This window comes from Eschrichtius robustus, chromosome 17, assembly GCF_028021215.1.
Source record: "Eschrichtius robustus isolate mEscRob2 chromosome 17, mEscRob2.pri, whole genome shotgun sequence".
NCBI classification, from domain to species: domain Eukaryota; kingdom Metazoa; phylum Chordata; class Mammalia; order Artiodactyla; family Eschrichtiidae; genus Eschrichtius; species Eschrichtius robustus.
The window spans coordinates 61,016,175-61,032,418 of record NC_090840.1 but is presented as its reverse complement, the minus strand read 5'-3'; the positions used below and the strand labels follow the sequence as shown (position 1 = coordinate 61,032,418).

The 16,244-nt window shown below is 33.8% G+C and overlaps 1 protein-coding gene and 1 pseudogene across 3 annotated transcripts in view; both read left to right on the top strand.

The window, feature by feature from the left end:
• The window catches only part of CSMD3 (CUB and Sushi multiple domains 3), a 1,176,048-nt gene that overhangs the window by 903,463 nt on the left and 256,341 nt on the right, over window positions 1–16,244 (top strand). For all 3 annotated transcript variants that reach the window (XM_068525309.1, XM_068525308.1, XM_068525307.1), the window contains one exon: window positions 6,061–6,255. In XM_068525309.1, the coding sequence (XP_068381410.1) occupies window positions 6,061–6,255 (195 nt within the window). The remainder of the gene's footprint in view (window positions 1–6,060; window positions 6,256–16,244) is intronic.
• Window positions 6,423–7,456, top strand: LOC137751618 (small ribosomal subunit protein mS31 pseudogene; annotated as a pseudogene).

The window sequence follows — 16,244 nt, the reverse complement described above, 5'->3', positions numbered from 1 at the left end:
AGACACATTCATGTCCTGCATTTTACAAATGAGAACTTGGCTCTTTAGGAGTAGCTACTTATATCTGCAAGGTGATAGGCTTATAAACAAGACCTGTTTAGGAAGAAAGGAAGGAAGGGAGGGAGGGAGGAAGGAAGGAAGGAAAGAAGGAAGGAAGGAAGGAAGGAAGGAAGGGAGGGAGAGAGGGAGAATGGGAGAGGGAGAGGGAGAGAAAGAAAGAGAGAAGAAAACTGTAAGCAAGTCAGTAAAGCTAGGTTCTATTGTGAATTAGTATTTAATAAAACATTTCCAGAGATCCATAGGATAACAGACAAAGGAAGAATGCCACAAATACTACCACACTCAGGGCAGATGGTGCTAATGTGTTACAGCATTCTTTCTCATGGAAACTGGACTTGACTTCACAATCTTTTCTCTACATAACATTCCAGGTAGCCATTATTGAATCCATGTAATTTAGCACTTGAGATAAAACCTACTTGCCATATCTCAGCTAAATATATTTCCCGTCCTGTTTCCTATCTTGATCAATTCCCATGTCCCATTATTTCCAAAAAGTTAAGATTTATGCTGCCATAGGAAAAGGGACACCAATGCAATTTTTTTTTTAAACAGGACAATATTGATTACTCATTATGTAATACTTTATTCTAGGTACAATGATTAACTCTTTCAATATAGTATCTCTGTCTTTCCCTTTAGCAGACACACTTATAAATGCAACAAAATGTTAACTAATAGCATTATGAGATAAGTATTGCTATCCCTATTTTACAAATGATGAAATTGAGAATCAGATTGTTAAAATGAATTGCATAAAATGGCATAAATTATTACCTCCAGTAAGAGTAAAGGCAAATAAAAATATAAGAGTACAGGCAGAGAGAAATACATAAGCATTCCATGAACTATAATTCTTCTCCTTGAACCTTACAACTACTCCCCACCATCCTCAGCTACTACAGCAGTGCCCACTTACACACAATTTCATGAGGTCTTATTTTTATACTCCAGATGGTATATCTTTACAAAGTTAGTACTGAGTTTATGATGCTCTCCAAATCCAACCTAATTAATTTTCTGGACTGGCCCTCAAAATTCTCATCTGTAGGAAAATTCCATCCCCCACTTCAGGGTCTCCAGGATCTGTCTTTTCCTATCAACCTCCCTATTTCTTAAAAAATGTTACCTCTTTAATAGTCTAGTTCCTTAAAGCTAATAAAGTAGTCTTTATGTTTATTTCTGCCATAGGCAAACAAACATGTCTGAATTTTCAAGATAAAATGTGCACCCCCAAAATGAATTGCCATATAACTGGAGGTCCTGGATAGTAAAAACTATTCCTCTGTCATTTGTAATTCATATTATATACTTTGACTCTGTTGATTTCTGTTAGCACTGAAAAAGTAAAGCTTTTAAGTCCTGACTTGCTCTAAATAATGATATTAGTAGGTCTTTATTTAAAAAGCCATAGGTCCAGCACCTACCTCTATTAGAACTCACACCAGAGCATAGTTGTCATTGCTTGTGTTCATAACTATCTATTCATCTCCCTCTTGAAGATAGACCGTATCTTATTTCTGTTTGTTTGCAAGTACATAGTAGTTGTGCAAAGCATTTGAACAATGAACAAATGCTATAGTCAAACATCACAAATACACAAGCTTGCTAACATGAATTCTAGAAGGAATACCATTTTACATTTACATAAAGCAAATGGTGGATATGCTCCAGTGTTGTAAACAGTAGTAAACTGGAGCAAAGAAGTAGACGTTTGAAGGTAAGGGGAGATGTTTTGCTAACTTGAAAGCAATGTCCCCAGAGAGTTTAAATCAGTCTAGTCTCCATTTATCTTAATGTAATTTCAATGAGATACAATATTAAGAAATTCATAATTGGATATATATTTTAGTTTAAACAATGCTCTCTTTTGCATTGTTTTTGTATTAAGGCTATTTTAAATGATGTCAAGTATGTTTTAAATATTTCTAATTATAATATTTAATAAATGTGACTCATAGTAGTGATATCTATATTATTTTAACAAAATATATTATTTACATGAAGGAGAGAGAATATATACAGTCTTGTGCTACGGAAGGGGACCTCCTGGCAGCTGGTGTTTTAGCTGATAGGGGATGTCAATTTATATGCACCAAAAATCTACAGTGGAAGACTTAACAATGGTTGTTTATATACGGCATAAATTAGCCACCTTCTCCACGAACGTTAAAGTATCATAAGTTACTTTCTAAATTAACATATGAATTTAAGGTAAGATACATCTTTTCACAGAGCAACCTATTACATTTCAGCTTTACCCTGAGGTATTCTGCACCAATTGTTTAATTTACATTTTAGCAATGTTTTCCAAAATAAAAGAGATACATGTGTGGTTTATATTTATTTTCAAAAAGCACCTTGGGAAATCTGGCCCTCTGTGAACTATGGGTCTTCCAATAGAGAGAGCCTCTCGGGACTTATTATGATCATATGAGGGGACTACAATGCATACACTGCTTGAAGGGAGTTTAGCTCTTAGTTGCTGAACTCATGCTAGAAGGTATATGCCCATCTGCTCTATTCTGGAAATAAAAGGCAGTTGAATATTATATAGTCTGGTCACTTCTCAAAAATAAAAATAATGTATAACTGATTATCCACAGAATAACACTATTCATAATAATGGTCCCTTCATGAGTATATACCTATAAGTGGGAATAAACTTTGAAGTTTATTGAAGACTAAACTTTAACAGTAAAAATATTTATGGTTCTTATTAGGCCAGAAAAAAGTATGTATTTATAAATAAATCATTAAGTGTGAATTGAACAAACATTATTTAATTATTGTCATGCCTGATGCAAAGTATGATAAAAACTTTATAATGATATAGATATTATGCTTATTATAATAACATCTGTAAGTCTTTATTAATAAAAACAAAAACATAGTAAAGCTTTAATTTTTCCCATTGGATCTTCTTTAAGACACATTTTTCAGCGTTCTAATGTCAAACTTTTTCATTAAAATAAGCATTTACAATACTTTAATTTCATGTGGAAAAAATTCTGAAAAATAATTTTTTTGTAAAAATGAAAAACAAATCCATAGCTAAGATATAAGCTCTATTGCTTATGATCACTTCTGTCTTCCAGCAGACATCATCTAATATGCTTTATTTGGAGAATATAAAGCAAGGGACTCTTTTACCTGGGATCTATTCAGTAGGCAAACTACTATTATTCATAAAATTTAATGATTCATAAAATGAATTAATCATAAAATAAATTATTTTATTAAATTAATTATTCATTAAAATACTATCAACTTGTCTGCCTCACACTTTTTTTCTAAAACTAAAATCATCTTTCCATCTGCTTCCTAGACCTTTATATAAGGATTCTCCAGATGTTCTCAAAATTTCCAGATGTAATTGCTATGGCATACAGGGAAATAAACAAGGGCAGTATTATTCATAGAAAGCTATTCACCAAGGATTTAAAGCAGTATGTAAACATAATAATGAGATAAGTGAATCCTCTCAAAATGAGGCTAGCAATATAAAATTGTTACAGAAGCAATATTTTTAATGTGTCAACCATGTTTCCCTTTCCTCAAAAAGTAGGTTTGTATTCTATTACGGATTCACTGATATATCACTGAAAATTTGGGGAAAACTTTAAAGAAGGAAAAAAGCAAACTTTTCAAAAGATGAATGTTAGGCAGTTAGACTTGTCAAAGAGATTAATCCTTTTAAATAGTAATTTCAATCCTTCCTTTTCCCTCATGGGATTTAGTTCAGTTTCATGAAGGACAGCTGTGAGTGTTAGGTTGCTGTTCTGCCTAAACATTACATTGCGTTTTCCTGCTTATTTAAGAAAAGGATCAATGTCGGGTTTTATTTCTAAAAATTAAACAAACCAACCTCTGCAACACCAAATCCTCATTCTTAGTGACCAAAGAACCTACTGGTTCTTTCCTTAAAATAGTGTCATATGCATTTTTTATCTGGGAAGAAATATAATTCCTTGGGCTGGGGAGCAATTTTTTATTGAAATCTGAATGCGATATATGGGATACAAATTTCTTGTGCTGGTGTGTGTGTGCGTGCGTGTACACGCCTTTGGGAGATCAGGTTATTTAGTTCTGGGATGAAGCTCAGAAATCAGGTTTATCTGACTTACACAGTACAACTTCTTCCCTTCATATCTCTCATCTCCCTTTCACCTAGTCTGCTCATTATCCCTCAGTGCTCAGGTTAGATGTCAGTTCTTCAGGAAGGTTCTGAATGCTTCTCCTTATGCAACACACATCACAATCACAAGTATTTATTTAGTTATTTTCTTTATAGACTGTAAAAGCCATGAGGACTAGAATATTTTTTCATTGTCCACTGCTGTATTTCTGGTGTTAGTTGGATAATGGGCTCTTAAGTATTTGTTGGAAAGAAGGAAGGAAGGAAAGAAAGTGGACCTTTTTCATTCCTCTGGTATTCTAAATATTAAAATCATGTAAATGTTTGGTTCCACCATTTCCTCTTTTTTTTTTGGCTGCATTGGGTCTTCGTTGCTGCACACGGGCTTTCTCTAGTCGTGGCGAGCAGGGGCTACTCTTCCCTGCGGTGCGCATGCTTCTCATTATGGTGGCTTCTCCTGTTGCGGAGCACTGGCTCTAGGTGCCAGGGCTTCAGTAGTTGTCGCTCGTGGGCTCTAGAGCGCAGGCTCAGCAGTTGTGGCACACGGGCTTAGTTGCTCCGCGGCGTGTGGGATCTTCCCGGACAAGAGCTCGAACCCATGTCCCCTGCATTGGCAGGCGGATTCTCAACCACTGCGCCACCAGGGGAGTCCCCAACAATTTTCTCTTTAGTTGAATTTAGAGAAATCTTGTGAAGTATTTTTTCCTAAAGCATAAATTTCTCATCATTTCCTATAAATGTTGAAGCACTTTGAACTCTGCAAACTTTAATGAATGGAATAAAAATATTTTTTCTGTTAAGATAAATCAGATTTTGATATATTATAACAATATGATTTCTGTAATAGCCAAATACCAAGATATTGTTGACTTAAATTCCAGTGATTCCACGAGTCCTATCCAAAGATACACCCACCTCCTGAATTCCCATTAATATAAATTCTAATGTAGAAAATCACTTTTGTTATCTTGAATTTGTGATGGCCCTTACATTGCTCATCTCTCTTATTTCTTAAATAATCTCTAATAGTAATAAAATGGAAATATTAAGGTGTTACCCAGATCTGTTAACAACACAGTGTTCTATTACTTATTTACCAAAATGGATGAACTAATCTGTTTCTCTACATATTTTCAAAATATTCTCTCAGTCTCTCTAGTTTACTACCTGGTTCCACAGAAAATAGTTCTTTGTTGTGAATGGACTTTACTTTTCAATTTGTCTGTTACTATTAGCTTTGAAAGTTCTTGACTTTGACATAGACTCTCTGTCCAAAAAGATCATGGTTTGGATATTATAAAGATTTTGTTACTCTTTTAATGGGCAGACCTCTGACATAAATGTGGGGAATGAGGTAGATTAAGAGAAATGGTATCACGGCAGAGACATAGGGGCTTTTACTTTCTTCCTAGTGATAAACTGAGATCAACATAGGCAGTAGTACTATATCTATGTTCAGTCACAGGGAATGAGTGTACATCATTTGGGGGGAAGAGCTTTTAAATAATGAAATATTAAATAAAGAAATAAGTTCTTCTTTTCCAAAATAATTCATTTAAAATACTTACGCATGGATTATAGCACATAATTTACAATAAACCACTAAACCCTGTTTGACTATAAATATTTGACACTGATTTTAATGAAAAGACCAATGAAGAATTTTATCTTTTACTAATCAATGTGAATTAGCAAAACGTCAGATATGGTTAAGGACTACTTTGTACTTTGAGCCCTCGAACAGAGGCAGAAAGGGTGTTGGTGCTTTCTGTTTATCTAGAGGTAGAAATGAAGAAATATTAAAAGTTTCATAGAATATTGTATTTTAAAATAATTAATTTTATATCAACATTGTTTTACAGCAAAACTCCGAGAGTCCTGCTTTGATCCAGGCAACATAATGAATGGCACCAGACTTGGAATGGATTATAAATTAGGGTCAACAGTCACCTATTACTGTGATGCTGGTTATGTTCTTCAAGGTTATTCAACACTCACCTGTATCATAGGAGATGATGGAAGACCTGGATGGAATAGAGCCTTACCAAGTTGTCATGGTAAGAAAATACTTTTTGGCTGAGTTTTTATTATTAGAAAGAATCAAGAAATGTTGAAACCCGCTTCTGTTTTTTTAAAAATCAACCATTTAAACCACAATCTACAAGTGTGGTATAGGCAATGCAGAGATTTTATCAAGGATTTTTAAATTGGATTCTGTAAATAAATGGTTTTGGAAAAATGCTCATATTCCCAAGTGTCTCTAAAGCAACGTGCACATTATAGTAGGCCAGCTCTCTGAGAGCAAGGATATTGCCTGTTCTGTTCATTTGTGTGCCCTCAGGATTTAAAGGAGTACCTGAAACTTCAGGTACTCAGGAAATACTGACTGAGTGAATGAGGAACAGACACACTGAAACTGACATTTCAACAAAAGTAGATAAATGCAATAACAAATATTATCAAAAATCAGTGATAAATCTTTATCTGAAATAGGGACATAGAAAAATAGACATTTCTCCTAAGAATAGGTTGTCTAAAAACAGTGACCAAATTGGAGCTACTCAGGCAGCTCCAGCAGCATGAGGAAGACCCAAGGGCACAAAAAGATGGAGAAATACCTAAAATTAGTTTCAGTAACATAATATCAGATATGCAAGTTGCCAGATCTGCTACAGCTAGAGTTACTACAAGACAAGTACATCAGTTTCAGTGGGCTGAAGGATCTGATAATGATCATAGCCAGGAGACAATCACTTATCTTGGAAAAAAATCTTAGGAAAAGTATATTCAAGAAGAGACAATATCTTTGAGATTAAGGCAGTTAAAAGAGGCACGTGAAACAGAAACATCACCTTCACTTGGGATATGGAATTTGCTAAGCAGTTAGCCACAATAAATGAACAGCCCTTTCAGAATGGTTTTGAACAGATGACCTAGTGGACAAAAGAAGGGAAACTGTGGGAGTCCCCAGTTAACAATGAAGCAGATCTTAATGATGATGGTTCAGAAATTCATGGATATATATTTCTGGATAAATAACTGGAGGATTTTCCAAAATAAGGGCCAATCCACCACTTCATAAAGCTGGTTTCTTGTGGCCTTTCCAAAAACCCATATCAGAGTGTTACACAGAAGTGGAACACAGAGTGGTTTAAAAATTATTTTAATGAAAAACAAGTCATTCTCAAGGAAAGTTACATACAGCTGTTACAGACCCTGGAAATATTAATTTCAAGCTGTTGGAGATGGGTATTATAACTAAATAAAACAATTTTACTAGTAAAAGCCTAATACTGCATGTTCAAAAATCACATACGTATACATAACTCTTTTTTTTTTTTTTTTGGCTAGAAAACCAAGTTTTGGGGTTTTTTTTTCACTTTGAAGCTGAAATGTGCAGTGTATCAAAATTAAGGATTTTGACAAATCTAAAAGTCATGTGACATTTAACAATTGTATTGAATCCTCAGATCTTTGGCTTTTCATTTATATGTCTTTTTAATTGATATCCCATTGCAATCGACTTTGCTAATGAGCACTATCATCTTATTGGTAGTCTCACTGTTGCTAGTGAATCAGTTATACATATACATATGTCCACGCTTTTTTAGATTCTTTTCCCATATAGGCCATTACAGAGTACTGAGTAGAGTTCCCTGTGCTATATACTCTTTATTAGTTACCTATTTTATATATAGTAGTGAGTATATGTCAATCCCATTCTCCCAATTTATCCCTCCCCCCCTTACCTCCTGGTAACCATAAGTTTGTTTTCTACATCTGTGACTCTATTTCTGTTTTGTAGATAAGTTCATTTGTACCCTTTTTAAAGATTCCACGTATAAACAATATCATACGATATTTGTCTTTCTTTTATAACTGTTTATTATTGAAGATAGAGATACAGTGCAAAATACAGTTTAGTAGGGAGAAACAAAGATATCACCATGGGAAGTTACCACAAACTCCCTAGTCAGTTGAATGATCCTAACGCATTGTACAAAATTGACATGGGAATGATATCATTCAGGGCAGATTTTCCAAACTATGGGTCACCACCAGTGAGTCATAAAATCAATTCACTGGATTGTGACTAGCATTTTTATAATTGATATAAAATTGAATAAAATAAAGTAAAAGATAAAGGCAAAAACATTATAATTCAAGGAAGGTAGTAAGGATATTGTTTTGTGGAACTATTTTCAGTTACATATACAGAGATAAATAAAGTACAATAAATAAATATATACTCATATTTGAGTGTGTGTGCATGTAGGTGTGTATGTATATGTTTGCAATGATATAAAGTGTATGTATTACTGTGAATTTCAGTGGAACAGGAAAAACCAGCAACTCTGATCTGATGATTAAAAGTTTGGATTTTTGGGGTCTAATACACATGGTAATTTTTCTTAGTTATATAATGTATTCACCCATTTGAATTATATGTCTGTGATTTCTGAGTTACACAAGTCATTTAACCTCTCTAAGCTTATCATCTCTCATTTGTAAAACATGGATAATTGAAATCTTTGCTTCAAAATGTTGTTATAAGAAATTAAGAAAAGATAGGTAGCTACTAAATGGTCATTCTATTAATATCAGAACAATTGGTTAATTCTTGACTTGAATTAATGATTTCATCTATCAGAAGTTAAAGGGAATAAGAAGAGAAATAATTACTTTGGATTTAATCCTGACAAAGAGAAAAAAATAATTGACGACATGGAAGTTTATAGGAAATGTAAGAGAGAGTGATTTATTATCTTAGAATTTAGAGCCATACAAAGGAGAAATCTGTTTATAGGCAGAAAAGCTTACTAAGAAAAACACTTTTCACAATTTACTGTCAGTAATCATTAAGAAACCATAGAAAATTTCCAGGAGCCAGACAAGAAATAATCAAAAATCTGATGGGGAAAATCAAAGAATAAAGAAAACTACAGCTCAAAAAGATAAGTGTTAATCACTGGAATAAATAATTAAGTAGGTGGAATTCAGTGACTTAGGTGGGAAAGGAAGGAGCTCCAAAATATATTGCATTCACAAATAATATGCTCGCCTAAGATAATCCTATGTCTTTCCAATATTTCCAATGTTTCATGGGTCAATTATAGCCCAGTTAAGTATATTTCCTGTTGGTTGAACAGTAGTATCTACAGACAATTTGGAGGGAAGAGCAGACCTGAGTTCATGTCCTCTTACTGTATCTATAACCTGAAGCAAGCTGAACCTTGATTTTTAAATCTTTAAAGCCAGATAATAGTTATTAACTCAATAGATTATTGTGAAGATTAAGTTATTAATCACAATACATGCAGAGGGCCTAGTAAAGTTCCCAGCAAATACTGGCATATTAATACATGTGATTTTTAACACAATGTTCTAAAATAAGCATAGCACTGAAAAACATGCATTGCACTTTGCATTGTATGTTATGTTTTAGTTGAACTAGTACATTTTTGTCATTTCAATATTAATTAAATCTAATTTATTAAAGTTATTATACGGATACACATTCACTCATTCCTGAAACTAGCACAGTTGATATTTTAAAATTTATTAAAAGAGAATAATTTTTTACCATCACTTACAATGGATATCATCAGACTTTTAGTCATAATGCCAAGATATAAAAATCAGAAGTTATTCAATGCATGCTTTAAGCTATTAGAAAAAAATTTAAGGTACATTCATTATAAACATATGACCATAGCTGATCATTTCTAGTATAGCAGAGAGAAAAGGAAAGCCCATTTTTTAGAACTAGATATATTTAACTCTAAACAATGATTTTAAAACAAGGAAAAAGCCTGGGTCAACTATGTGACCTTGTTCAATGTATCTATTTTGCATATCTAAGCATGAGATAATATTGTGTAATTTGCAAGTTTGTTGGGAGAATTATTTTAAATAACTTATTTAAAGTGTTTAGTCCTGTGTCTGTTACTGTCACACACTAAGGAGAGCTTAATACATTTTAGTTTCTTGATCAGGTTCATATGCATCTATTTGTTTTCCCTCATGGTGATTATACAGAAATCCAAAATGTACAGGACTTGCTGACTTTCAGATTTAATAAATTAATACCTTAAAAGTCAAAATTATTGCGTAAACCATGTGCAGTAGAGGTAGAAGGGTTTGTTCTTTATAAGCATAAATTCCTTTTAAGATAAATTTTGTATTTTGTAATCAAAGTAGAATGTGCATATGATAACTAAGAAAAGAATACAGAGAAGCGTACCATTTAAAACAATGTAAACCAATGTTCATCTGCCTTACCCCTCTCTATTCTCCTATTCCTCAGCTGAGTTTTCTAATAATTTCTATTTTAATTGCTCTGCTGGCCCTCTCTGTGACTCTGCATAACACGAAGCTCTGTTCCTTGATTTACCAATATTAGACAATATCTATTGATTCCCTGATATAAAAGATAACTAGTTATGTCACATCCGCAGCTCCTCTCTTCAGTGTTTCAGTTATATTATTTTTGGTTTTTCTAGTAATTGCCTTTGTCAGGTATTAATTTGCTTATGCCTCTATTTGTAATTTCATCAATGTTTGAGAATTAGGTTGCCAGTCTTTGCTGCTTTTCATGCTAAGTCTTACCCCATAGAAGGAATCCTGACAAAAGTCTCTGATAATGGGAGCAGGAAATTTTGACTGACTGGTAGTCTTTGCTGCAGAGTACATGAGTAGGGAGTTGGCTATTAGACTGTGATCCTTAAGTACCAAAATAAGGAAAGATTTATTTATTTATTTAAGTTATTTCTTGTAATGTTGCTTTAGTCCCCCCCAGAACACCAGAAGCTCATGAAGTCTTGGGCTACATATTACTCTTTAACATGCAGGACATTAATTTATACAAGAAGGCTCTTAGTAAAATTATTTTACCTGATCTGAACCCTAAGAACTTACAGAGTCAGTTTGTTTCAGAAGATAGATTTTTATCATGGTTCGGGATTAAGTGTACGTTTTAAATCTGAAGAAAATATTTTTAAGAGCTTATGTTGGACACTGGGAGATTATATTTGTCAGAAGTAGATCCAAAATGATAGCATCCTCTGTTAGGTCCTTCTCAATGTTGAGAAAATCCTGCAGTTGATCTCATGAGAATGTCACATATATTAAATGATGGCAGAACAGGATATCTGTACCTGCAATTCACTTTGTGATAAAAAAAAATCGTGTTTGGAAAATAATTTCTTCTCTTCTTATTTTTCATACTTTTCATATCTGTTGAAACCCTGAGATATTTTATCTATAGATATACTGGATTAAAAGAGAAGTCATATAGCATTCTTATCCATGATCTGATTCAATATTAGGTAAATGTATTAAAACACAAATGGTGACAGAATCCATATTTTCCCTTAATATTCATTTGATTTATTTCACCTAATGGTATTCCATTTGTTTATATAAATACATCTCTACCCTGATCTAGGGCACCAGTCATCTCTTACCTCTTAACCTCTCTCCTAACTAGTTTCTCTCATTTTCTTGTTTCCCCATACAGTCTCTTCTGAACACAGCAAAGTAATCTTTAAACCATATGTCACATTATATCACGTATTTACTCAAAATCTATCAGTGCTCCCTAAATCTGAATAAATGCCAAAGATCATATAATATAAAACTCTACTTAATCTACCTATATACAACCTGACCTCTCTAAATATTTTCCCTTTTTACTTTATTCTTTGAGCCACACTGGCCTCGTGGATGGTACTTCAAAGCACTCATCACACTTCTGCCTCAGGGCTTTTGCACTTCTTGTCCTTTCTGCCTAAAGCTTTTCCCCCAGCTCTCTGGCCGGCTAGATTTTTCACTTCTTGTAGACATATGATCACTTGTCTTTTTAGTAGAAAAGCCATTTCTATTTACTTTCTCCTGACTTCCCAAAGCTTCCAGGATGAAATCAATGTATCTAAAATTGGAACAGTATATCCTGGGTAAAGATATCTCTGATGTGTAAATCATTAAATTTGGGAATACTGGCCACAGTACCAATGCAGTAATTTTGTTGATTGATTGATTGAGGCATAATTGACATGTAACATTAAACTAGTTTCAGGTATACAAATAATGGTTTGATATTTATATGTATTGTAAAATGACCACCACAGTACGTCTAGTTAATATCTGTCACCATACGTATATACGATTTCTTTTTTCTTGTGATGAGAACTTTTAAGATCTATTCTCTTGGCAACTTTTATGTATGCAACACAGTAGTATTAACTATAGTCACCATGCTGTACATTGCCATGATTTTTTATTCTGTAACTGGACCAATGCAGTGTTCTCGATCTTTTCTATTGCTGTAGTCTACAGTGAGCACCCAAATAATATATAATTATAATGATAAGACCCTAAGAATAAACATATTTGAACTGTTAAAGAATCACTAGTTTGCCAATTATTCTAAAGAGAGAGTATCATTCATTCCTTTTTCTCAGGTGTTTAGATGTATCTATATACCTGGTCCTGTACTAACTATTAGGGATAAAGACATGAATTCAATATAGTCCTTCCCCCTGGAGAGTTTACAGTCTGATGAGATACACACAGATAAGGTACATTGCTAGAAATAAAAGTAGAGTATCGTAAGAGCAGCATGGAGGTGCCTCTGACCTAGTTACACAGAGAGATCAGGGAAGTCTTCCTTATGAAAGTGATACATGAACTGAGTCTTAAAAGTATAATTAAGATGGAACCAGGTGAGGCACAAGGCATGAGGAGATGGTATATTTCACACCTAGGGTTCAGCATATATAAAAATGTAGAAGCAAGAGTAAACAGTAATACTGGTAGAATATCAAGCAGCTCAATAGGCAAAGTGTGCATGGGGAGGAGATAATAGCTTATCTGTATTGAACACAGTTTGAAGTTTTATATACATATTATTTTATATCTCACCACAACCCCAAGAATTAGGGACTACTAAAATTCTCATTTTACACATGAGGAAACCAAGACAAAGAGAGATTCAGGTAGTTGCTCAGAGTCATACTTGCCTAGCAGTCTTGTTTAGGAGTCCATGCTCTTAATCACTGCCCTAAAGGTAGGCTGGGCCATTCTACAAATGACCTTCTATTGATCTTTTTATATCTCTAGAGCCTAAGAGTGCCTGGCTCTTAACCAACATACTAGTTGTTTAAATGCTTCATGAATGAATACATGGCACCAGGAATAAGTGTGAGATTTTGGATTCTCCACTTATTTCTGTAATCTTCCTTTAAGCTAGTTATGAGAATTAAGAAAAGGTAAATTCCTACCAATAACTGATATAAAAGTGTTCACCTGAAATGGATTTTTGCATTTCGTTTGAAATACAGCTCTGCACAGAATACACATGCCTTAATAGATATAGTCATTAACTCAGTTCTCTTTTAAATTTGCAACGTTATTTTTAATACCTTTGTTTTGCTCATGTTAACATAAATCCTGGATTCTGGAAAAAAAATTAACTGAATCGCCAATGACCTGTACGACTGATCAAAGTGCATAAACACATTTATGTTAAACTTAGACATCCAGTAGTCATCTGACACCACTGTTTGTTCAACTTCCAACTGCATGTGAAATGATAAAAGCTTTTAAAAGGAGAACCCTCTTACCCTAGCAACTGAAGAGAAAGTTTTGAAACAAAGAAATAAAAATTCATTTTGTGATTATAGCTTTCCAACTTTAGAGTTATCTCTCATTAGTAACCTCATATGACCTACTTTTAATTAAATCATATTTTTTATGAAGAATTAAATAATTGAACTTTTATTCCAGATCTTCTGTTTAAATGGCATAATTTGCCTTGGGCTAATTCCTTATTTCAAATATCCTTAAGGTTTACAAAATTTTTTTGAGATGTGAAACGAGTCTAGACCCCATTCCATTATAAATGCATATAGAGATTATCTAGTCTAATATACTAAGCCATTTAGCATTTGATTTCATTTAAGTATGTGATATAACTAAAGCATGTAGATGAAAGATTCATGAAACAAGGCCTAGAGTTAAATTATTTTCAAGTATCATCAAATATCTGCCTTTAATCAGCTACGCATAGGAATTTTGTTCACAGACATAATACACAAATTACTTGCAAGAACCGTGTTCTACAAAGAAGTGTAATGCATTCTGTGTTGAAAAAAGTTAAGGTAGTATTGGGATAAAACCAAAGCACATTTCGTTTTCATATGATAGGAGGAAACGTATATGAAAGGAAACGGGAAGGGAAGCTGATGTTACTGAGCACCTGCTGGTTTTCAGGCACTCTTACATACATTATCACTCCAGCTGGCCTCCTGCATGCTCCTTTAGAGAATCAGTAACACTGTTATTAATAAATCCCTACTGGTTTGGATTCTGGAGCATACCATATATAGAGTTGCCCATGTGACAAGCAATTCAATTGCAAATCAATACCTATAATTCAGAGCATATTTTCTTGTGACCACAGACTTGGAGCTCATATTTAAACCATTTTTATTTTCCTTGCTTTTGGCATCTCAGTCACTACACCATGTCTCCAGATGGGTAGTCGCATGGCCTCTCATCATATTAAGATGCCCCCCTTCTCCGCTACCATCTAGTCTATATTTAAGTCAGACCTCAAATATGCCTTCCTAATGTATTGCTAGTTTTTGCACAAAAATAAGAAGAAAAATTTATACAGAAAGTTGAATCAACCCAGCAATTCTCTCCTTACAGATGAAGAAAGCAAAGCGTATAACAATAACTATTAGAAGTCATGGTGAGATTCAAATTGTATTAAGGTAATAGGACAAAAGATCTAAAGATAGTCAGATCTTTACTTCTATTGGGGAAACAAAAAGTCTGCTAACAAAGTTCATTCCACAAAACCTAGAAGATAAAGGAAGCAATTTTTTAATTGAATAAGCATATCTGGAATACAATTCACATTGCAGGCAGTCTGTGAAAGATACCATAAAGACAAGACAGAATCTCACACAAATGTATACAGTAAAGAAAGAACAAATAACACTTCTTTTATCTCCTTGAGAGACAAATTGGTGTACCTTTTCTCTTGCATACCTTGTGAGTATACCTTGTAAGAACTCTGAGTTAATTTCAGATGTATGTGTTTATAGTTTCAAAGGTCAGACGGCTGGAAGCCTTGACTGTAAAATGAAAAGATTGGTCTACTGTGTTTTCAAAGAGACACTGTAAAAGAGGGGAGAGGGAGATTACTGCTTCCCTTCCCTTTATTAAAAATTTCATTTTATACTTATACTTTAACCAGTGAACCATTCATTCCAAGATTCCTGAGGGAGATATATACATAAAAGGTGACAAAATAGAGCTCTCTGAGCAACAGGGACGTTGGTTCCTAACCCCAAAACACATTGAATGAGTTAGATTGAGCCACATGGGAGAGTTAGTGAGTAAATCTGAACCATATTTAGGCTATGGTTCTAAATAACTTCAAGCATAAGTCAACTCTAAGACTAGGTATTTCTCCCAAAGTTCCAAACCTGAGTTTTAGGACCTTTCTGATGCTGGGAAGAATTTATCAGTCCTGTTAGGAAAGGAGACAAAAGAGCAGGAAGGAAGGGGTCCTCCAATGCAACTAATATTTTCCAGATCTTCTTAGGCCAAAGCAACAGTCTCTGAACCCATCTTCCTTAAGAAAAAGAGTAGATAGAAAATCACAAGGACAGGTGGTTTGGGAGGAATCTAATCAGAATAGTAGAGGTTCCTTTCATGTGTGTGTGTGTGTGTGTGTGTGTGTGTGTGTGTGTGTGTGTACTCTGATGAAGCCTATGGACCTTAGAAACATCTTTTTAAATGCACAAAGTAAAATAAATCATGTAGGCTTGAAAGAAAAACCAATAATATTGAAATATAGTTATCAAAGTACATAAAATCTATAATTGAAAAAACACATTTTTGATGTAATAATATATGTACTTCTTAATTAATGCCTTAAATTAGAAGTTCCAGCAGCAAGACTCTAGTACCTACTATAATTTTTAGTAGTGATGAGCATAAACAATAGTTTGAGGTATCTGCAACAATTATA